General features: G+C 32.1%; 1 protein-coding gene across 1 annotated transcript in view; it reads left to right on the top strand.

Moving 5' to 3' along the window:
* Nucleotides 1-25,254, top strand: part of LOC145323655 (uncharacterized) — a 106,150-nt gene that overhangs the window by 13,715 nt on the left and 67,181 nt on the right. Inside the window, exon 2 of the mRNA XM_080166074.1 lies at nt 6,629-6,765. Coding sequence (XP_080022200.1) covers nt 6,629-6,765 — 137 coding nt within the window. The remainder of the gene's footprint in view (nt 1-6,628; nt 6,766-25,254) is intronic.

Genomic DNA, 25,254 nt, shown 5'->3' with positions numbered 1-25,254 from the left:
TAAAAGTCTAAAATCAGTTTTGTTTGCCTCTAGGGTTCTGTCTCAACCATGACACTTTGGTTGAGTGTGACTTCCGAATTAGCGGGAAGTTCTAGAGATCTTGTTGACGTACACACAAACCCCCAATACCAGGAACCATCAAGTTTCAACAGCAGGTTTGATTATAGATTTATTGAGGCAACTATTTCAAAGTCCTGAAATTACAAATCAATTAATACAAAATTCCAGTTTTTATAACCACGTAATCTTATTTGCTTTTTAAAATCTTTTTTTCTACGGTTAAGAATCTTTGGGTACTTTGGCTTTAGAGGAAAATTATTTGGTTTAATAAATCATTGTTAAATGCAAAAATAAAAGCACATAAAAAATTACTAAAACATAATAATTAATCATAATAAAGTTTCATGTTTAGCTGGCTAAAGCCTTTTAAACTAAATAAATCGTCCTATACGCCACTCTATTTAAATAAATTTAACAAATTCTACCTGAAGTTCTTATGGTTTCAAGCCCCTGGTATACTAGGGTCGTTCACACACTATGAGACCAACGATAGGCCCAACTTTGTTCTCCGAAATCTTCACACACTCACATATCATTCAAAAGTAAAAGAACGTGGACGCATCAAAATATAAACAATCCATGCCGCGTCTCTTTAGAAAAGGAAAGTCAAACAAGACGACATTTGTGCTTAATTTGGGATAATGAATAAGGAATTAATTTTGATCTTGATAAACACAAAGCTTCCTCGAAAAGAGGTTAAGACACACCCCCCATTTGAAAGTCAAATTAACTTCCTTAACGAGATTCAAGGTTTTTTGCGCTGAGCACTAGCAACATTTCTCACTAAACTCAACTCACCATAATCACATGAGAATGGCCACATCCCGAAAAACATGACAATTTTTGCTCCTAACTAAATGAAACCCCGTGAAATGTATACACAATATTATACTCCTCACTAGGACTCATAATACCTCACAGTTTAGGATAGAAGGATGGGGATTGGTTTGTACCATACAATATTCCAGGCACATGACACTCACAAGATCACATACACAAATCCTAAAATGGATAATCCTATTAATCATGATGTTGTAAATATAACAACTTATACTAAATAATAATCATTTCATAATCAATAGGTAATAAATCATTATTAATAAATCAATAAGTACCTACGAAATCAGGTTGAAATGTAAACAAATAATGGTAAAATATAAAACGAAATAAATCTTAGACAAGAAAATTAAGATTTATAGGTACTTAAAACTAAATTTGTTAAGCATCAAAAAGAGTAGTAAGAAAAAATATTTCAAAATCCTTGGGCAGAAAGTTTTTCAAACTTAATGAATAAGAACTGTAACTATCTTAATCAACAATAAAACTTTTCAATACTTAGATAATAGCAAAATAATAATAATATTTTTGTTAGAATTTTCATCAAAATTATGAAAAAAAAATACCAATTTTTCTTTGTAAAAGAAATATGAGACTTTAAATATGAATTTTCAATCATTCCTTGATCTGAATAAAAATGTTTTACTTGATTGAAATTCATATGTAATTTTAAAAAATCTGCTAAAAAAATACTTGATTTTTTTCTTAGAATAAATATCGAATCACGCAACCTCGACACATTTATTCCTTTTTGGTAAACTTTTCAGGTAAGTTTTATAATGAATTGTACTTTTGAAAAGAAATTAAACTCAATAAAATTAAATTTGAGCATATGAAATAGAATAAAAATTAATCGCATTTCGCTTGATTCTTATTTTAGGCATAAAAATAGGCATATGAAAATGTAGCTTTTTACTAAAAAAAATGTTCTTAGTTTTCATAAAATAAGAATCAATTATTAATCATAATTTTTTTAACCGCTTTTATTTTAATATCTGCGATAAAAATGAAGGAAAGGTTAATTTAAAATATGCATAGTTTATCTTAAATTAATTCTGTGATATTCATATAAATAATAATCAATATTTTAATAATATCATACATCGTGTTCATTATTATAAATGCTTATCTCATAGAAAATAGAGTTTACATTTTAAACATGAACGAAAATATATGTACCTAGGAAATAATTGCTATAAAATACTTTCTCAAGGTTTAAAATTGCCCGAAATCGCTAGGTACGTATATTACTACGAATCTCTGCTCTCGGAATGAAGAAGAAAAAAATCTTTACGCGTGGATTATTTGGAATCCTTGCCTCCGGAGTGAAAGAAAAACTTTTATTTGCTTACAAATTTAAACAATATCTTGATTTTGCGATAATCTTTTAAAATAATAATAAGAAATATTTTAAACATTATCATAATAATTTTACATGTTGTGTTCTTTACTTTAATGCATTATCTCATATGAGAATCTGAGAATAACATTTTTAAGCAACCGTGAACCATGAAAAAAATACCTCGAAAAATAATTTTAAAAAAATCTATTTTTCTCAATCTAAAAAATCTGCAAAAATCATTTGGTAGTTAATACACACAGACATTTGCTTTTCAAAATCATACTTAAAGAAACAAAATCTTTTAAAATCTGCTTTAAAAGTCTAAACAATTTTGTAGAATTTTTGTGCTTAAATATGAACAATAAAATTAGTTGAATAATGAATACTTATTCTTTACAGAACCTTTTTAGGTTCCCTTCACAAGCTTAATATATAACTTGTATTATTTTTTCTTTAAAAGATCATTTTCACACATAAATAGTTTATGTTGTAAATTAGATTTGTGGGGTTGGTAGACTTTCAATAACTTTCTGGCGGCAACACCCGCCATATTGCAGGCCCTTTACCCTGTGTCGGGCGGCCAGCTTGGCAGCAGCCAGGTCGATTCTTGATTCACAACAGCACCAACCTCATTATCAGCACCGGCTGCAACACAACCAATTTCAGCATCATCATTGTGAACGGCTACAGCCTCACCCGCCGTAGCAATGTTATCAACAGCTGCGGCAGTATCTTTAACATCAGAATTGACTGCAACACAAACAACAGCGTCAACTGCAGAAATAACAGGTTTATCAACAACAGCATCACAAGCAGAACCAACAGGTTCATCATCAACAGCTACGGCAGTGCTCGCCCTAGCAGTGTTGTCAACGGCTGCGGCAGTATCTTTAACATCAGAATTGACTGCAATACAAACAACAGCATCAACTGCAGAAATAACAGGTTTCTCAACAACAGCATCACAAGCAGAACCAACAGGTTCATCATTAACAGCTACGGCAGAACCAATCGGTTCATTATCAACAGCTACGGCAGTACCAACCGGTTCATTATCAACAGCTACGGCAGTACCAACCGGTTCATTATCAACAGCTACGGCAGTACCAACCGGTTCATTATCAACAGCTACGGCAGTACCAACCGGTTCATTATTAACAGCTACGGCAGTACCAACCGGTTCATTATCAACAGCTACGGCAGAACCAACCGGCCACGCACTCTCATCCTGGCGCAACCATTCTGGACCCAATCTGTACCTGGATGACTCTGAGGACAAAAATTCAGGCAAGGCGCCTCCACTAACACTGACAGCTTTATACGCAGATTTCTGCTGACCAGCTCCACAGTCAGCACTTGTACAGATAAAACCACTTCCAAAAATGGTTCTCCACAACATAGACTGGCCCACTTTCTGGTAGGTTGACGGAAACACGTCAGGATGGGTATTTCCAATGATAATATCCAAGCCTCCACTAATATATGTGAATCTTTCTGGCAGCATCTTAAATATTTCGGCGGCGGTTTCCGGATGGACCGAGCGCATCTCGTTGCCACCTCCGAGGTTAGGCATAACAGCTGCCTCAAATTCTCTCATATTACCATCCCTGTCCTTCAGATAGAACACCACATTGCGGCAGGATGATTCACTGCCGTCAGCTACAGAAATGTTTGTATATCTGCCGGTAGATTTCAGCTTCAACTTGCTGGACAACTTCTCAGACACAAGTGGTAGATTTGCACCAGAATCAAACATGACGGCGGCCAGGTGCTACAACTGGAACTATTTGCAGCAGGAAGGTACATGTGCTAGGCGCAGAACTTGATTTGTAGACTGTATTTACACTAGCACTAGCCTCATGCAACATACGACTATGATAACTGTCGCAATTATTGGTGCCACAGACACCAAGCTTATCCGATTTATTACAATTGTCAGCAGCATGACCATCACACAGGCAGAGTTCACACAACTTATTCTGCTGGACAACTTTTTTTCGGTCAACAACATCCATCTTCTTAAATGTGAGACAACGGAAAATAGGATGTTTATCATTGCAACTTTCAATAGGACATGCACTATTCCACTTGGAAGTTTTGTCCTTTCCAGCCCGTCCATTCTCATTGTCACTGCGGCCAGATACTTGCGCGGCGGCAGCTCTGTCACGGTTCCTCTTGCCGGCACCAGTGTCGTAGGACATATCACCAGCCAACATTGCTCCCCTTGTCCTCTCCAGAAGTTCTACAATCTTCTTGATGTTTGGCAGGTTCATGCTGCCTAGCTCCATCATAATTTTCTCTCTCAGGGCATCTGGACATTTGTCTTTGAAAATATGAATAAGAGTTAGGTGGTGGTAATCCTTAGCTTCAGAACCAACGATGGCTTCTACTTCCTGCATAGTGCTTTTGAAGGTAGCAATTGCACTAACCACGTCCACAGGTTTATCCACAGGTTTCATCTTGTTCAGCTTAGTTAAAATCTTCATGAACCGGCGGGTGTTTGATAAAAACATCTGATCCAAAAACAACCATTGTTCATTATGATCTCTAATCGCTGACACTTGCTTGCGTAGCTCCGGGTTGGTTATCACCTTCTCCATACACAACATCAGACTTAACCTCTGGTCAGAAAATCCGTAACCAGCGCATAGATCTTTAAAGACCTGTTTAAAGTTGGAGTAATCCGTGTCAGTACCGTCAAAGGACGGCAACAAACTGTTGTCCCAGCGCCCATACTGCGGGTTGGAACTCCGAATATCCACGGCAGACATACTTCTGGAGAGTATGGCAGGTGTCCCACTCTCATCCAAGTTAGATGAACGACGTTCCATCTCTCTAAGCCTTCGGTACATATCACGTACTTCTTGGCGCAACTCCATGGAAATCTTGAGCACTCCCATATCCATCCTCACCTTCTCAATGACGTCGAGGTTCCTGGCGACAGTGCTCGACCTCGCGTCGTCTGAATCATTGTCAAGCCAGTGCAGAATTTTTGTACACTGCTCCAACGACGCATAAACTTTATCTGCAATTGTTTTCTGTTCACTAGCTTCATCCAAATCACGCTTGAACTCGCGCATCTCACTAGTCTCCATGGCAGATTTTAGACTTTTTATTAGGTCAGATTGGTCCTTGACCTCACTAAAAATGTCACGAATTGATTTTAAATTCACATTTTCACATGAACTAAAACTTTGGCAGGCTTTTAGATTTTCATAAAACACTTTTATCTGTTCATCAAACACTTCTAGCCTTTCACTGCCAATAGCGATAGCTCGCTCAATTTTCTGCTTTTTAGTGAGCACCATATTGATTCACTAGGTACTATTTCACAGAAAAATTGTCAATGTTTTTTGCATCAATAATCACTATATGCTATTGATCTCTTGAAGAATGCTAACGCCTATTCTTCAGATTCTTTGAAGAATGCTAATGCCTATTCTTCAGAACCATTTGAAATTGCTTGTGCAGCTCCTTCAAACATCAGGTTATTTGAAATTTGCTAATGCCTAAACTTCAAACTTCACTTCTTTGAAATTGTCTCAACCATGACACTTTGGTTGAGTGTGACTTCCGAATTAGCGGGAAGTTCTAGAGATCTTGTTGACGTACACACAAACCCCCAATACCAGGAACCATCAAGTTTCAACAGCAGGTTTGATTATAGATTTATTGAGGCAACTATTTCAAAGTCCTGAAATTACAAATCAATTAATACAAAATTCCAGTTTTTATAACCACATAATCTTATTTGCTTTTTAAAATCTTTTTTTCTACGGTTAAGAATCTTTGGGTACTTTGGCTTTAGAGGAAAATTATTTGGTTTAATAAATCATTGTTAAATGCAAAAATAAAAGCACATAAAAAATTACTAAAACATAATAATTAATCATAATAAAGTTTCATGTTTAGCTGGCTAAAGCCTTTTAAACTAAATAAATCGTCCTATACGCCACTCTATTTAAATAAATTTAACAAATTCTACCTGAAGTTCTTATGGTTTCAAGCCCCTGTTATACTAGGGTCGTTCACGCACTATGAGACCAATGATAGGCCCAACTTTGTTCTCCGAAATCTTCACACACTCACATATCATTCAAAAGTAAAAGAACGTGGACGCATCAAAATATAAACAATCCATGCCGCGTCTCTTTAGAAAAGGAAAGTCAAACAAGACGACATTTGTGCTTAATTTGGGATAATGAATAAGGAATTAATTTCGATCTTGATAAACACAAAGCTTCCTCGAAAAGAGGTTAAGACAGGTTCTTATCAGCGGATATTAATCTGTTTTGAAGCCAAACAATGTTTAAGTTACTGGATTAGATTAATTATATAAGTTTGATCAAAAATAAGATTTCAAAAGATATAATTTTATTTATTTTTTAGGCTGCCATGGGTTTCAAGAGAGGCGGAGATGCGTGAACACATGTACAGACCCTTTAAGTTGTACCCTGGGTGGGGGTACAGCGGTTAAGGGTGTGTGTACTGGCATTTTTACTGTCTGCTGCCAATATTATACTGGGGTGAGTTCATTTGCATATTATTCTTATAATAAAGTAACACGATGTTTGTCTGTCTGTCTGTACCGAACGATCTCGTTAACCGCTGAATCGGTATAATTTTCAAATCACCTAAAGTGCAGGCCTCTAGGGGCGAAACCGATAGTGTATTTTGAAGTACTAGGATCGGTTTACAATTTTCAGAGGGTTTTTGATAGACCAAGCCAGGTTTTAGTCTATTAGGCGGGGAAAACATCAATAATTTTCCCCTTGTCCCCAATAATACAATGTGGTAAAATAAGCACCGGAAAAAAAGACTTGTAAAATTTTGTTCATGAATTACATATATCTACTATTGACTATGGCTGAATAGTGTGCGTTCACTTTCGCAAATGTAAATTATTAAAACCCATGGATAAAATGGATAAGGTAATGGCCTATAAATTAATGCACATCTCCAATGTTGATCCACAAAATTAAACCTTCTGTGAATTACAATCAGTGGTTGAAATGTTTGGACATTCAACTTAATGAACCAACCAATCAAAATTAAAAAGTTGTTAAGACAACGAATAAGAAATTGTTATTAAAATACTTTGGGGACTAGTGTCATAAACAGCCCATTGTCCACTTTCTTCTTGCGAAAACCAGAACCACATCTTATGAAATCAGCGTACGCATACTAACCTTTTTCATATTTCACTCATATTTATCATAAAACACCCTCTTTTATGTGTTTGATTATGTTTTTGCGAAGATATGAAACACTATTCAAATCTGACGATTTGCGGAAGTAAATGCACACCTTGATAAATGCATAAATGTTTTGTAATTAATTTGGACAGAATAATTGAAAATGATGAAAATGTCGTTTCCTCAGTTTCCTGACTTTAGTACGTACAATAAGAGTTATCGTCCACCCGTCCGTATGGATCAGTAATATTTGACATAAAATCACTTCACATAAATTCATTTCACATAAAACATTTGACATAAAGTATCATTTGACATAAACTCATTTCACATAAAGGTACACTTTACATAAAAACGTTTCACATAAACTCATTTGACATAAAGGTACACTTCACATAAAGGTACACTTCACATAAAGGTACATTTGACATAAAGGTACATTTGATATAAAGGTACACTTGGCATAAAGGTACACTTCACATAAAGGTACACTTCACATAAAGGTATGTTTCACATAAAGGTACATTTCACATAAAGGTACATTTCACATAAAGGTACATTTCACATAAAGGTACACTTCACATAAAGATACATTTCACATAAGATACATTTCATATAAAAACATTTCACATAAAGGTATATTTTGCATAAAGATACACTTCACATAAAAAAATTTTTTTTTTACAAAAATGTATATTTTACATATGGGTAAACTACACAAAATACGTTTCACACAAAGGTACATTTCACATAAAGGTACATTTCTCATAAAGGTACATTTGACATAAAGGCTTACTTCCCATAAAGGTACATTTGACAGAAAGGTACATTTGCCATAAATGTACATTTGACATATATTTTACAAAACAAAAAACGTTTCATATAAATTGGTATATTTAACATAAAGGCACATTTCACATAAAGGTACTTTTGACATAAAGGTACACTTCACATAAAAAAAAATTTTTTTTTTACAAAAATGTATATTTTACATATGGGTAAACTACACAAAAAACGTTTCACACAAAGGTACATTTGACATAAAGGTACATTTAACATAAAGGTACCCAAAGTTTTATACTGGTACTCAAAGTTTTATACTGGTACCCAAAGTTTTTTACTGGTACCCAAAAATTCATACTTGTACCCAAAGTTTTATACTGGTACTCAAAGTTTTATACTGGTACCTAAAGTTTATTACTGGTACCCAAAAATTCATACTTGTACCCTAAGTTTTATACTGGTACTCAAAGTTTCATACATGTATCCTAAGTTTCATACTGGTACCCAAAGTTTTGTACTGTTACCCAAAGTTTTATAATGGTACCCAAAGTTATATACTGGTAAACAAAGTTTTATACTGGTACCCAAAGTTTTATACTGTTACCCATGACAAATGGTTTCATGACAAATTTATGTGAAATGTATCTTTATGTGAGACGTTTTTATGTGAAAAATCCTTTAATGAGAAAATTTTTATGTGAAATGTATCTTTATGTGAAATGTACCTTTATGTGAAATGAACCTTTATGCCAAGTGAACCTTTATGTTAAATGTACCTTTATGTCAAGTGTACCTTTATGTCAAATGTACATTTATGTCAAACGTACCTTTATCTCAAATGTACCTTTATATCATATGTACCTTTATGTCAAATGTACCTTTATGTGAAACGTTTTTATGTGAAGTGTTTTATACTGGTACCCAAAATTTTATCCTGTACTCATGACAAATGTTTTCATGACATATTTATGTGAAATGTATATTTATGTGAAACGTTTTTATGTGAAAAATTCTTTAATGAGAAAATTTTTTATGTGAAATGTACCTTTATGTGAAGTGTACCTTTATGTGAAATGTACCTTTATGTGAAATGTACCTTTATGCCAAGTGTACCTTTATGTCAAATGTACCTTTATGCCAAGTGTACCTTTATGTCAAATGTACCTTTATGTCAAACGTACCTTTATGTCAAATGTACCTTTATATCATATGTACCTTTATGTCAAATGTACCTTTATGTGAAACGTTTTTATGTAAAGTGTACCTTTATGGCAAATGTACCTTTATGTCAAATGTTTTTATGTCAAATGTACCTTTATGTGAAGTGATTTTATGTGAAATGTTTTATGTGAAATGAATTTATGTGAAGCGTTATTATGTCAAATATTACTGATCCCGTCCGTATAGGTTTAATTGATAATAAAAGGAGTTTAGAATCGTCCTCTAGAGTTCAAACTCCACTTAAAGATTAAAATTGAAATTTAATACAATTTTCCTCATTATTTGATATGGCGAATCCTAAGGCGATGAGGACTTAGCATTGGATTTCTTTAACTATAAGACTTAAAAAGTAAGGATATGCATGTTAAGCATCTTGCATCTTACGCAACTTTAAGAGAGATGATATTAAATGTTTGTAAAAATACTATACTTCTAAATGAAATGTTAGCTTGTATAACTAATGCTATTCTATGCTTCCCCCTTTGAAACTTTTTTAGCTTTTTAAGTTTTTATATAGCCTTTTGATGACTATTAATTGACTTTAATTTGGTTTTATGAATAAAGACTGATCAGGATTTTAAAGTTTGTGTCTTGATCATTCTACAATAATGTGTCCATATGATGTGATCAACATAATGAATTATAACAACATCAATAATTAATTTGTAAATAAATAGTTCCGTCATTTCATTACAGAGAAACTTTTAACATCTACAGCATTTTAAAATACATTTTTTAGGCTTTGTTTCTCTTTCGCCTTCATTGGTTAAGTTATAAAATTCTGCTAAAACGCAAATAATAAACCGTTGTTTACATGACTTTTTTTTCTAAAAGTTGAGATTTTAATTAATAAAGTCTTTCATATACATTCCCCGTGTTACATGCCTGACATATCAGCAACAAACTATATCTTAACGTCTTTAACATGACGCGTCGTTTTATAAATTCATTATTGACCAATAGAAAAATATGCAGATTTTAAAAGTTAATCACACGAATTAAGATTTAAATATCATTTAATTGAAAAAGGTATATGATAAAGTCTTAAATATGTAAGGCATTTCTTAGTTAGGAAAGGAAAAATGCACAAGAAATAAGAAAAGCTAAATTGAAATTGACACTTGAAAATGCAAAAAAAAAACAGTTAGGAGGCTGAAAAATATTTCTTATCTTTGATTTTTTTTGTATTTTGGTCTGTATTTAAAATTATATGTCTTTCAAAAAGGGCAATTTTTTGAAAATAAACTATTTTAACTTATAAATAAATAAAAAAGATTTTAAAAAAATATTTATTTTTGTTTATTCAGAAAAATAATTATTACCATTTAAAAAAAATATTTTATATTCTTAGAGATTACTTCAATAGGATACTTTAGTATATATGGACTAATTTCAATGGTTAAAATCCACAAAAAAAAGACTTTAAGAGATGAGTGGTATATTCAACCTTCCTTTGGTTATTTGTTTCCTTAATTTGATATACAGCTTGTTCTGTTTGTTTGTCAATGTGTTTGTTTGTTTGAGATTTGTTTTCTGTTTGTATATTTGTTTTAAGGGTTGCAAGATACGATGACTTTTTTATTATTCTCAATTTATTTTCCTCTCATTATCCAAATTTGGCAATAAGCTTAATTATCTTAATTATAAAAATATGGATGTTTCTCTTTAAATTGCACAGAAAATAAATTTGAAACTATTCACCAATTTTAGAAGTTCTTTGTGTTAATTGTTCAATATTTTAAGCTATTCTGGAAAAGAAATCTCTTTGGAAAAAGAGGTCAGATAAAGATAGATAGAAAGACCAAAAAATATATTGATTACTTGCATGGTATTTACATTTCTTAGATACAAAGCAATCATATAATATAGAAGATATCTACAGTAGTTTTGGATGTAATTTATTTGTGATATACCTTAATTTAGATTTAATTGCTAGATACTAAGATAGAAAGATATATAAAAGATATCTAGAGTAAATTTGTATGCTATACTTTGATAACAAGGTAAACATATACTTTAAATACCAAAGATAGAAAGATATGAAAGATATCTAGAATTAATATGTATATAATACTTTGATAGCTAGTTATACATAATCTTAGATAGAAAGATATCTAAAGATATCTAGAGTAAATTTGTATGTAATACTTTGATGACTTTGGATGTAGTAATTTGATTAAACATGAAAATCGTGCCCAGCCATTTCAGGAAAAGTCTTTTCATTTGGTTAACTCACAAAATTACAAAAAAAAATATCATTTAGAAAATATAGCAAAATACACATTTAACTTTTTAAAACCCAATTAAACAATGATATCTAAATTATGAACTGAATTGCAATATAAAAAGACACTAGAATTAAGAGTAAAATAATATATTGGGTCTTTGCTAGCAGACGAAAAAGGTTTCTAAGAAAGGGGCCAGGTAATTGTCAGGGTTATCCATCTACACCTATACTTCTTACACTTAATATATGATAACATATGAGAATATTTCAAAATAATTTATTTAAGTGTTTTTGGTTGTTTTTGTAGTTCAAACTTTATTCTTTAATATACCTTTTGATTTCAGTCATGCACAAAATCAAGATAAAGTTTTCAGCAAATTTATTTTTTAATCATATTAAGTTAGTGCACTTTTAGTATTAGTCTAAATCACATATTCGATTGAATAAAATTTCGAAATAAAAGGCATAAAATATTTGGATATGTGAACTTAGAATAGTTATTTACCGTATCGTAATTTAAACAGCTTTCCGCGGGTATAAAAATGTACAAGTATAAGACTAAAACCAGTTTTTTTTATAATCAAAGAAGACTGGATATAATACGATGATATAAATAATTTTCAGTATGGCTGAGAATCGGTTCTGATCCAGCAGATATTAATCGGTTTTGAAAAATACTGGAAAAAGGAGGATTAGATATAAAATCAAATGAGAGATGGCTAGATAGAGAAAGCAATAGAGAGAGAGGGCAAGAGAGAAAGAGAGAGAGAGAAGGCTACTGATTTAAAACAGACACCTGAAAATAAAAATAAAACTAAGGAAGAAAAAAAAGTAATTTTAGGAAAAAGTGAAGCTAAACAAATTAGTGCAGCTAAAAAATTGAAAATAATAACATCTATAATACAAAGTAGAATGGTGTCTTTTTGTCAGTTTGTACCGAAGGATCTTGCTAACCGCTTTACCGATCGGGTTCTCCTTTACAGGGTAGCTTCTCATAGGTCCTGGGAAGGTTTATAACTCAATCTTTTTGTTCTTTTTAAAACTAAAATTAAAATAGTGGGGTCGACTAACCCCCCCTCCCAAAAAAATCCCCCCCCCAAAAAATTTAAAATAAGAAAAAAAAATTTTCAAATATAAAATACGAAAAAATAAGGTTGATCAAACCTCTTGGGGCAAAGCCCCTAGAGGGTAGGGGCAAAGCCACTAGTATATCTTGAAGTATTTAGTTATATATGTACATTATGCCTCATCGTTACATTGAGTTGATACAATGTTTCACTATGCGCTAAAAACGGATTGACATAATTTATGTAATTTTTAATTTAAGTAATTTAAAAAAAAGCAAGGATGACAACATTCATAAAAGCGAAGCTCAACAATGGTAGGACAAACAAACATTAACACTTGTAGAGTGCAAATAACTGATAAATCAAAGTATAAAAGTCGAAAAAAATTTTAAGTAAATTTGTTAAAAACTGTTGAAATACAGAATTATGTTTAAGTACATACTAACATTTTTAGGACTTGATTATAGAGATGCTTCGCTTTTACCATTGTACTTTGTTGTCCTAGGAATCAGTATACGTAAATCGGATATTAATAACACATACAAATTTGTTGTTGAAAAATTTAAAATCGACATGTTAAAAATGAACGTACGGACATTCTGGTATTGATTATAAAGTTGCTACGCTTTCTAAATTGTACCTAACTACTACAGGAATCACCATGCTAAGTTGAAATCGATAGGACTTTCTAACATGCCTAAATTAACTAAAAGACGGACGGACCGACCCTAATAATAGAAAAGCTTCGCTTTAAAATATTGAGGAGCTCCACTTGAAAGAAAAGAAAGTTATCTGGTATAAATCTACCAAAATATAGTGCAGTAACTCTAGGATTAGGGACAAAGTTACTTCATAGAAAGTAGCTTATGATGTAAAATGCAAAATGACGTCTTACAATGCAAATGACCAATAATAGGACATTATACATTTTACCATTGGTCAATTACAACGTATACTGGCCTATCATTGGTCATTTGTATTGTATGACGCCTTTTTTTATTTGGAACTATAAGCTGCACATTTTTAATCATACTTATATCTGCTTATTATGTTCTGACACTCTACAAGTGTTAATGTTCGTTTGTTCTACCGTTTCAAAGCTTCGCTTTTATGTTGTTGTTGTAATCTTTGTATTAAATGGCATATAGTCGACATAAACCACGTAATTTTAGTCTATATAATTCTAATTGAATTCTTATAAAAATGTTCATCCCCCAACCCTGAATAAATAGTATGCAGTTAACTTGGACAATATTTGAAACAGTGCGCATTTACTTTCGGACATGTATCAAAAATTCAAATCACCAGAAACTCATCTATTACAACAGCACAAACTGCCCCTTGCCCTCTGTCACACTTTCAAATAAATTTATGTACATCCCTAAAGATGATACACAAAATTATACTTTCTGTTGCCTTCAATTATTGGTTGAAACGTTCGGACACTCAACTGAATGAACCTACCAATAAAAATTCAACAAAAGTCCCTAAAGTTTTTGATTAAACGAATAAGAAAACGCTATTATACAGCTATAAGGACTAGTGTACTTAACAGTTCAATGTCACCTCCCTTCCTGATATGATGTGAGGTGTAGAATTGAAGAAACACCATTGGAAACCTCAATACGACTCAATTTCAACGCTAAATAAAATACAAATTTCAAGGATTTTATAAATGTTTCTACAATAAGAGAGATTTTTCATCTTTTTTTATTAGCAAATCTACAAAAGTCAAATTTTTGAAGGGTTTTAAAAGTTTTAAGCAGGTCTCTGCAATAAAATTATTTGGGGTAAATCCATATATAAAATGCCGTAAAAATAATCCAAGGTAAAATATCACTGTTTTGCTGGAATACCTTTCCATGCTTCATAAACCTTTTAGAAATCCATCTACTCTTCGTATTGTAAAAAAGTAATTATTTTCTAATTTAAAGTAAATTTAGATTGTCTTGTATGTAAAAAGGTTTATTTGAAAATTAAAAAAACTTCCATACAAGAAGAAGCATTTTTATTAAAAGGCAGCATGTTTTTTATAATTGTACTATCGATTTTAAACTTTCATGACGATTCCTGTAATAATTTGGTTCGATTTAGGAAGTGTAGCAACTGTATAATCAAGTTCTAAAGATGTAAGTATGTCCGTAAACAGTAATATTAATTAAAAAAGTTTTTAAAACAAATTTACTTGTTGTCAACCTTGTTTTTTTTTCATAACCATATTCTTTTGATCTAAGGAGATTACTCTAATCTCGATCTGTATTGCAATTTACTGCTCTTTGCTCGTCAAAAATATCGTCAGCTGTAAATATTTCGGTTTAACCTTGAAGTGTTTTTTTTTTTTTAAATAGGTAAGATTTAAAATGAGTATACTACAAAATTTTCTCGTCGTCACCTATATGCAACAAAGCTCGGCAACTGCATCAACGTTCAGGCAATGTTTGTCAAGATGCCGCCGATACTGGCCTAATATTGGCCAGCTGAAATAAATACAGGCATGTCATTGGTAATTTAGTCTGTATAGTCTGTATAAAAAAGAACTTTTTTTTTAATGTCTATGTAGCTTTTCTATAGTGCCTATAAAAAATGACGCCTTATTAGCCACCATTGGCCATTTAAAATGTATACTGACCTGCCATTGAAAATTTAGTCTGTAATTTGACCTATCATAAGTCATTTGTATTGTATGATATGATTTTTGTATAGCCCCTAGAAGCTATGTCCCTAGCATCTAAGGGCTCTGAAATTGAAGAGGTAGAGAGGGGCTATAACAATAGCTTAAAACCATTCAGATGGGCCAAAGACTTGAATTGAAAAATATAATTGCCTAAAACAATCACATGTCCTTAGTGAAGCTTACCTAAGATAAAAAGAACTAAATCGGTTCATTAGTTATTGAGATTTTAAGCCTCAGACAAGAAAAAAAAACCTTATTACTTTATGTACTTGGATATTCTGCAGTCACAGGCACCCAAAACTAGACGTCTGCCGAGCCCTGATATGTATACATAAAGATGTAAACGATTGTATGAATATTTAAATGTCACAATATGAAATTGTCAAATATGTGACATTTTAAAATTTCCCTGGTACACATATATATCAGGAAGGGAGGGTACAATAGACTGTTTATTACACTAGTCCCCAAAGTTTTGTGATAACGTTTTCTTATTTATTGGCTTTACAACTTTGGATACTTTATTTGATTTTGATTGGTTAATTCATTAAGTTGTGTGTTGAAACGTTTCAACCAAATAATTTTAATTTACAGAAAGGATACTTTTCTGTATCATCATAGGGGAGGTACATAAATTATCCGGCCATTTGCTAAGCCCTTTAAATCCCTGCATATATATGATCTTTAGAGTTATATCTGTTGAAAACATGAATTTTTACATTTGAATATGCGCAAGTGTTTATTCTTAACAACAGTAGACATTGAAGATCTTTTTATGGCCTATTGAAAAATGACGTCATACAATAAAAATGACCTATGATAGGCCAATCTAAAGACTAAATTACCAATGGCAGGCCAATATACAGTATACAGTATGACGTCATTTTTTAAAAGCACTTTAAAAGCTTCATAAACATTAAAAAATTATTATCAATTAAAATTAAGGAGAACATTTGATTTCTTTCCAAAAATTTGACTTTACCTTCACTAATATACCTTACCAGGACTTGTATTAAGCGTTTCTGGAAAGTAAAAGATGACCAGTCCATTGGCCAGCGAGATCTTAAAGTAAAAAGGGGAGACAAACATCCAATTTTTATTTTTAATATTTAAATCAGGATTGCAACAATCTCAACGGAGTTGTAATAAAAATTAATGAGGTGGGTAAAATAGCGTTCATAGCGCATTGAAAAATTTGTTTGGGGAGGTAATACCCCACAAAAATTTATGGATAATCTTATTGAAGTTTTTCATTGGGGGCGGGAAGAAACCCCATGTTTTTCTAAAAATTTTGCAGCCACAAAGCTTTTGTTAGGGATTATATCCCCCCTCCTCCACTCATGTACGTTCTTGCTAATACGGCCAACATACTCGTCTATATTGGAACGACACTCTCTGTGTTGTTAGACCTTTATGTTTAGCGCAAACATATTAATAATTCATATATGTATGAAACAATGTGCCACTAATATTCAACACATCAAAGGGCTTTTATAAAAGTAATATCTATTTTCTCGGGATAGAGTGCTGATTTTTTGAAGATGCCCTTACCAAAGAGGATCTAGTATAAAGTTTACTTGAGCCGTCAGTCTGTCGGTTATGCTAAACGTTGTATCTTTGTTTATTTACAACTATCATGTTTCTGAAGTAGGAAGTAGATTTTTTCAGAAGGAGACAAAAGTCAGGTTTTAAACTATTAATCTAAATACCACATACAACATTTTCTTTTAATTATGTAAAAATACAATCATAGAGCAACAAACGAACGATTCCTATGATAATAAAGCAGATATATCACAAAAATTATACCAAATGATAGAAATTTATAGATCTACTTTGACTATGTGTTATGAAAATACCTAAATATTTTGACATTTATCATAAAGGTATTGCATATCATATCATATCAGATTCAAATTTGAATTTTATAAGAGCTTATTATAAAATTGACAAATTCTGCTACATATTTTATAATCCCTCTGTATTTGTCTGTTCTTATGACCTTTTCTTCTTTTTACATGCAGGGAAAGGTTAATAGCAGTTAAACTAATATACATCAAATGTAAATTTTTTTTCTGTCAAAAAAAAATGAGGTCATTTAAATAACAAGATGTCGCTAATATTTTAAACAGGACCACCGAATCTCGATAATTTGTCAGCTATGGCTACTAAATCAATGTCAATAATTTTATAGATGGTTTTTTAATTTTGGGGCATTGCACTTTAAATTATGAGGGCACCCAAGGGTTTATTATTATTAATTTGTCATAAATTTTCTCAAAACTTTGGGTACTTTTACAAAGTAATTTTAATTTACAGAAAGGGGTAATTTAGTTGATCATCATTTAAGATTTGAAATGAATTATCGTATGTGCTCGCTATCTAAATAAAAAAAATATAGAGATCAATAACATTTAGATTATCGAGCTTAAAGCTAACAACAAATTAAAAAATAATTAATTTTAACTCTTGCTAATGTTTGTTAATGAATGATTGCTAGATATAAAGTCGGGTTCTAATGATATTGTATACTGTTAATAACAGTATATTTTATGCTAGTATGTATATAATGTATTTGTGATGTGATTGAATCATTATTAGACGACTTTAGTACTGATTTTATGTGTTTATTTTTAAATTATCTATTTCCGTAATCATCATAAAAATGTAAATGTATGGTCATGTCAAAAATACAATTACTTAATGACAAGTGTCCTTCTAAAGTTACCAATTCTATAAAAATATTAGTTGACTAACGTCAATTTAGTTTATAAAAGCGATGTTCTAAACTATCAAATTAGTGCATAATTGTTTTTCTCGTATTCATTCGAATCCGGTGGATAGGAACCAATTCTCATCCATACGAAAAAACTATGTCTAGCATCGTATTATATCCAGCTTTCTACGAATATAAAAATGTACAATCATAAGATTAAAACCAGTTTTTTTAGCCGGTGCCTTCGGCACCTCGGGGGTAAATAAACTAGTTTTAATCTTAAAATTGTACATTCTATATCCGCGGAAAGCCGTTTATAATACGATACGAGAAATAACTATTATTATACAAAGAAGTTATGTTTTTTGTCTGTGACTAAAGTTTTTAATAATTACTGAACCGATTAGGTTCTCAATTTTAAGGAGGATTTAGATATATCTTGTGATGGTTTTAGGATGGGATAGGTTTAGGTTACTATTAAAAAATTCCCTAGATGCTGGGGGCGAGGCTGCTAGTATCAATAATAGAGCTAATTAGAATGTTAATTTTTAACCGGAGTAAATCACTCCATTGCCTATTGAAGAATTATTAATCAAACTTTTATTTAATGATATATTGGGGATTTAAGCCCCCCCCCCCCAAATGAAAAAAAATGACATGTATGCCAAATCCTTAAAAATAAATGCTACCAAGCCAGAATACAATTTCATCTAGCTGCGCTAGTTATTCTTGTTAGCATTCTTGTTGAAGCAACCTTTTAGTGATAGTAATCAAAATATAATTACTGGTATGTTGCACCAGATTTTCATGTACTTTAATAGATTGATACTTCCAGATGGTAAAAATACCCCACCATTTTGCCTCCTTCCGAATGAATGAACTGACCAAAAAATGAGGTTCGAATTAGCAACCTAAAGTAATAACAAATTGTTCCAGTCATTATATCCACGTATTCTATATCTATTGTGATAGTGTTACCAGCTGTGCCCTATTACGTTTTCCTCAATTTAAACCAGTGATCTAAAATTCATAGATTAAATATAATTTTGTCCTTTGAAAAAAAGCACCAGATATTTGCAAGGAAAAAAGCAAAGCCTACCAAATTGGTCTTTAGTATAGTATATAATAATGTTTTGCTAGGTGCCTGATATTGATAATAATAATATTGAAATGTTACCCCTTTTAAATTTTTAAATCATCCGATCTATGTTTATATTTGATCATATATTGTGATGATGTTCCACTTAAGTGATCTTACTGTCAAACAAGTCAGCTAGTTAAAACGCTGTGTCTAAAGTTATCAAAACCATAACAATCACAGCAATATATAATATATTGTAAATTGTACTGTAATATTTTGTTTCAAATATAGAAAAAAATATAGTAAAATACTTATTATTTTAAAAGCAAATATAATCCTAACTTACCTGAAATAACATATCATTTTAACTAGTGGCATGCATATAATTTTTTTCCAGGTGGGAGCACGACACCCACCATAAACTAAAATAGATTCATGTCAAGGGGGTTGTGGAGCAGTGTAAGGGATTAATCCACCCCCCCCCCCCCTAACAGGAATTTTAATTGGCACTGGATACGCCCGTTTTGCACACTTCTAGTTTTAGCATATATTTTTTCAGTATAGACAGTGACACTACACTAATTTTCTAATTGAATATGAATATAGGTTTATGTTTCATTTCTATTTAATTTTACTCTTAATTACTTACTAATGTTGGTTTAGTTGCTTATTCACGTTTACAATCTGTTTACTTCTACTCTTATATCCTTACTCTTGTGATATGCGTATGTATGTTTTACAGGGTCAAGTGCAAGGTTTTTGCTTTAAATTTATCTCTATGTAGTTAAACAAATTTGCAATTCATACGTCGTTATCTGTCTATCTACGCGCTTAACTTAACTAATATATGTATTTTGTAAGCGCAGCTACTAATTACTATAAGTATGACTGTACTTCCTACAGTATTTAAATCAGAGACACAGGGAAATCACAATGGACGGTGGTTTAATCTTGATGAACAAAATTACCCCTTTGGTTTATTTGAATTATTGATATAAAATTCATAGTTACATTCCTAATCCAACCTTATCCCCCAAAGAACAAATAGTAGAACGAGTTAATAAATTTATAATTTCATGCTCATTTTTTACTGATGGATTTTAAAAGAAACTTATTAATAAAATTAGGATACTCAAATTGACAAAAATTTTCCTCTGTTCGTACTGTATTATAATTCACATTTCTTTTCTTTGAATAAAATTACCAATGAGTTTTTAAAAATCTTATTAGATAATTTCATGGTAGCTTCACATAGATTTTGAGAGAGTTTTAGGTTATTCTAAATTAAAGTCTTGGGATGGTTTTAGGCTTTTCCTGCCCCCCCCCCCCCTAAAGTCTAGTGACTAAACAGTTTTCATACAATATGAAAGATCTAAAAAAATAAATTACAATAACTTGCTGTTTTTTAAGGAATATACTCTATATCCTTTTGACAAATTATTGAGAGTCATTTTAGTGATTGACTTTTCAACTATTTACACATTATATTATTTTTGTTATCTACATTGGTATTAAACACTTTTTGAAATGCCAAATATGGTATTTTAGAGCTGTTCGATTAACTTAAAACTTTTACTGTATAACGGTTACTTGGCCTAAGCTAGCGGAACTTTTTGTTAACGTAATTTGTCCGTTCATCAAAAATAACTTCCAAAAGTTTCGTTCAATCGTTCATATTTTTGGTAGCAAAGCTAGTCTATATTTCACTTTACCTGTCCGTCAGGTCATTCCATGATTTATGGATGTTGTCATCCTTGTTTTTAAATTTATTTTGAAGAAAAACGAAAACAAAGAACTAAAGGATTCCAGAAAAAATAGAAAAACTATATGCAAATTTTTCCCAATGGTTAAAGATGATTATATATATTATAGTGCAGTTTTAGCTACTTTACCTTATGCAATACAAACCATAGTTGCCACATTTTTCAAATATTTTTTCGTAGATTTTTTTCTTAAAATTTCTTGTTGCAAAGCAATTCTACTTTATTTATTTGGCTGATTAGTTAAAAGTGCGTCGTTGGAATGTATTTATTATAACTTGGATCTTACACCAGATTATAAAGTGAAATTTGTATCTGGCTAAAATAACGATACCACCCCCCTTATACTCTCCCCTCCTACTCTATGAACAAACTGACCAATAAGTAATGCCTATGTAAAAAACGACAGTACGCCTTTCATAAATCCACGTATGTTCTGTATCAATTGTTGTTGCGAATAATATTTAAAAAGTTGTCAACCCTGTTTTAATGTGATCTCTATGGCGTGTTAAAAAAGTGCATGAACCATAAAAGAATTATTCTAGTATGTATAATACCTTTCAGGGCATAGGCGTCCAAGGGGGGGGGTAATGGGCCATTTGGCACCCCCAAACGATTTTGGGGGTGCCGTAGGCACCCCCAAAATTTTGTGAACAATACCCCCCCCAAAAAAAAATTACCCCTACCTTGGGGGTGCCGTAGGCACCCCCAACGATTTTGGGGGGGGTATTTACCCCCCCAAACCATTTTGGGGGGGGTATTTACCCCCCCAAACCATTTTGGGGGGGGTAATTACCCCCCCCAAAATAAATGTTCTTTAAAAAAATTTTTTTGGGGGGGGGTATTTACCCCCCCCAAATTGAATGTTCTTAAAAAAAAAATTTTACTGAAAATTTTTTTTTTGGGGGGGAGGGAGTAAACTAGTTATAAAACTTACCAGGACCTATAAGACGCTTCACTTTAAAGTATAATCATATTGGTTCATTGGTTAGTGAGTTAATTATTGTATTTTTATGTTCTAAAGAATGAGATACTACTATATATTTGAATAGTAGTGGCGCCCTAAGCATCTAAGAACTCGTGCTTTCTAAAGGGTAAAAAGGGAGGAGAAAAATAGCCTAAAACCACTCAAAGGATTGACCTATAATAGTGTGGAACCATCATGGGATCTATGTGAAGCTTTCCTAAAAAGGAGAACTCAGTATTAAAAGTAATGAAATCTGAAGCTATAGTCAAATAAACCTTACTTACTACTTTATGTTATAGGATAGTACTTATTAACTTAATAGATTAGGTAGGTGCTTTTTTTACATAATTAAATTACCCCCCCCAAAAATTTTACCCCCGGGGTAAATTAGTTTGGGGGGGGTAATTACCCCCCCCAACAGATTTGGGGGGAGTATTTACCCCCCCCAACAGACTTTAGGGGGGGTAATTACCCCCCCCAATCAAATTTTACCCCCGGGGTAAAAATTTTGGGGGGGGTAAAAAAAAATTTCGGCGCGCTTCGCGCGCCATTTTACCCCCCCCAAACACGAATTACCCCCCCCCCTAAAATTTTTTACCCCCCCCAAAAAAAAAAGCTTGGACGCCCCTGTTTCAGGGGTAAGGGAATGGTAATTGCTAGTTTTCAAGAGTGTATAAACTATTCAATAAGTATAAGTACTGTTAGAATATTAAGAGGAATACAAATATAATATGTTCTAGATTTTATTTTTAAAAGTCAAACTTTAACCCTTACAGCTCGGGCCCCTATTCCCACCTTAATAGATCGGGGGGGGGGCTCCAAGAGCCCCCCCTCTATCTCGGCTCCTGTTACAGATAAAGACGTAAAATTTTTTTCTGGTGGTTCATGTGTATTTTTAGAGAAAATTACTTTTTCTAGTCATAGCAGCCAGGCCGCTCCTTAGCCGCTTTTTAGCGGCCAGCCGCTAAATTTTAAAACAGCTGTAGAGCGGCCAATTTTGCAGCTAGGATGACCAAATTTTAGGACGAACTTTTATTTTTCATAACAAAAAAATTACTTTTTCTGATCATCGCCAAAAAACGGCAAATAACGGAAACCGCCATTTTCGGCGGTTACGGCGGTAAAACGGCGGTTGGCGGCGCTGATTAATATTTTTATCTGTTTGATGTTGCTCAAGGATTTACCAAAAAAATTTATAGGACTCTAGCTGTAATAGAAGCCACGATATTCATGATATATGTCTGTAGTAAAAGCCGGACAAAAATCGGTCATAAAGTCGGTCAGGGAGCGGTCAAACGGTCATAACACATTTTTTCTCAGAAGGTCATTGATATCTAAGTATTCACCAAAAAATTTTTATGTTTCTCCTTATACACAAAAGTCATAATGTAGAAATTAAGATTTTTTTAGAATTTTTTTCTAATTTTGGTGCTACCCAACCGACTTTGACCGGACACCACGACCGACACAGACCAGATATCCTAATAAAATCAACTCTTGCCGACGTATAATTACTAAACTTAAAAAGTCATGAAGTCACAGCACTCCATCTTACCTACAAAAAAAATGAGATTGAAAAAACTAGAGGGGGGGGCTCTTGGAGCCCCCCCCCCCGATCTGTAAGGGTTAAAGAGTGTTTAACCATAAGATAATTCAATCAGTATGATATTAAGAACGAAAAAAAGGAATTCGTTGATTGTCTTTTTTTATGAAAGTGTTTAATTATACAAGCATACATGCGGACTGCAGGGATATTCAAACTAATACGTGAATACTATGAAAAACTCTCCCACAATATTACTTTATTATAATGCTTTGGACTTAGATTTCAAATCATACATTAAAAAAAACAAGTTAACTCATTTGTTGTCTTAATAACTTTTGGGTCCTTAAATTTAATCTTCATCTAAAGTTGTACAAACTAGTAGTATTACAACTTATACACCGATAATTTTAATGTACAACAGGGGTAATTTTGTTCGTCATAATGGGGGGTGTCTAGTGTAGTATCCATTAAGATCTCTTGTTGTTTTTCATTGACTTATCCCTGAATCCTGCAGTATGTGTGTGTGTGTGTGTGTTTGTAAGAGTGAGTGTAGCTAATTTTACACTAACTTTGAGCTCTTTCTTTCATGTCATTTTTCCTTAAAAATAAATGACTTTAAAGTTAAACGAACATACATACACACAATTTGCTTGAAGTGGAGCTACTCTATAAGTTTTAGCAAGAGTTTTTAATGTCCGTTAGATAGATTCACAAATATTGTCATTTTTAGGGACAATTTTTATGTTCTTGTGCAACAGAGAAATTATATGTTATGGCGTTTCAACTGTAAAAGGCTTTATTTTTATGTCAAGACAAGCAAAAATATGATGTATTTAAAATTGTTTATTAAGAATCAATGTATTAGTATATTGGAAATAAATCACTTAATTTGAAAATTTTTTAGTTGCATAGAATATAATTTTTTTAGCTGTGTTTGTTCTTAAACTTTTTATGAAGACAAAGTCAACATAATTTAAATATCTTAAGGTACTTTTTTTTGCTGCGCTATTTATGAACATAATTAACAAGGTTTTGGCTCAATTATACTTATGTAATAATGTTTGTTATTGATTGAAATGGTATAAATTGTCGACAAATAAGTATCATAACCAAACAAGCTTTGTTATTGGTATTATCGAAGCTACTCTAAAATTAAGGAAGTGTCCGAATGTCCCTGTATGCGTCATGGGAAATTACATTAGAAATTATATTTATTTCTCTATTGTCGGCGGCGCTGCTGAAATTTAGAGACTTTGCATTTGCAAGGATGAGTGGGGTTACAGGAAAAAAGCCTAAAACCATCACACGAGTTCATTAGATTAGATTAGATTAGATATTTATTTTATGACACACATAACAAGTAAAAATAATAACAGTGTTATAATACAGGTATTAAATATTCATATACAAACAAAAAAATTGAATATGAATAAAATATTAAGGACAGATCAAATAATAATTATGTACAGTGTCAAAGGACTAAACAATCTCGTGAGAGGTAATATTGGATAGCCTTTGCAATAGATGATATACAAGTTTAAAGAAAATAAAATAGGAATATGAAACAACAACAGAAATTAACTAAAAGGATTATATTTCATTCCAATGTGAAAATGAGGGAGTGAGGAAGGGTGTATGTGAGAGGACTAGAACATTAGATATTAAAATATTTTTAAAAAATAAAATTGATAATAGATGAAGTATGGAGTTAAAGCTATTACTTAATTTAAATTTCTCAAAAGACATGAGCGGCATAAAATTCTATTACATGTGGTTAC

This window comes from Acartia tonsa, chromosome 7, assembly GCF_053477335.1.
Source record: "Acartia tonsa isolate MP-2025a chromosome 7, ASM5347733v1, whole genome shotgun sequence".
Lineage (NCBI taxonomy): Eukaryota > Metazoa > Arthropoda > Copepoda > Calanoida > Acartiidae > Acartia > Acartia tonsa.
This window is presented reverse-complemented; position numbering and strand designations above follow the sequence as displayed.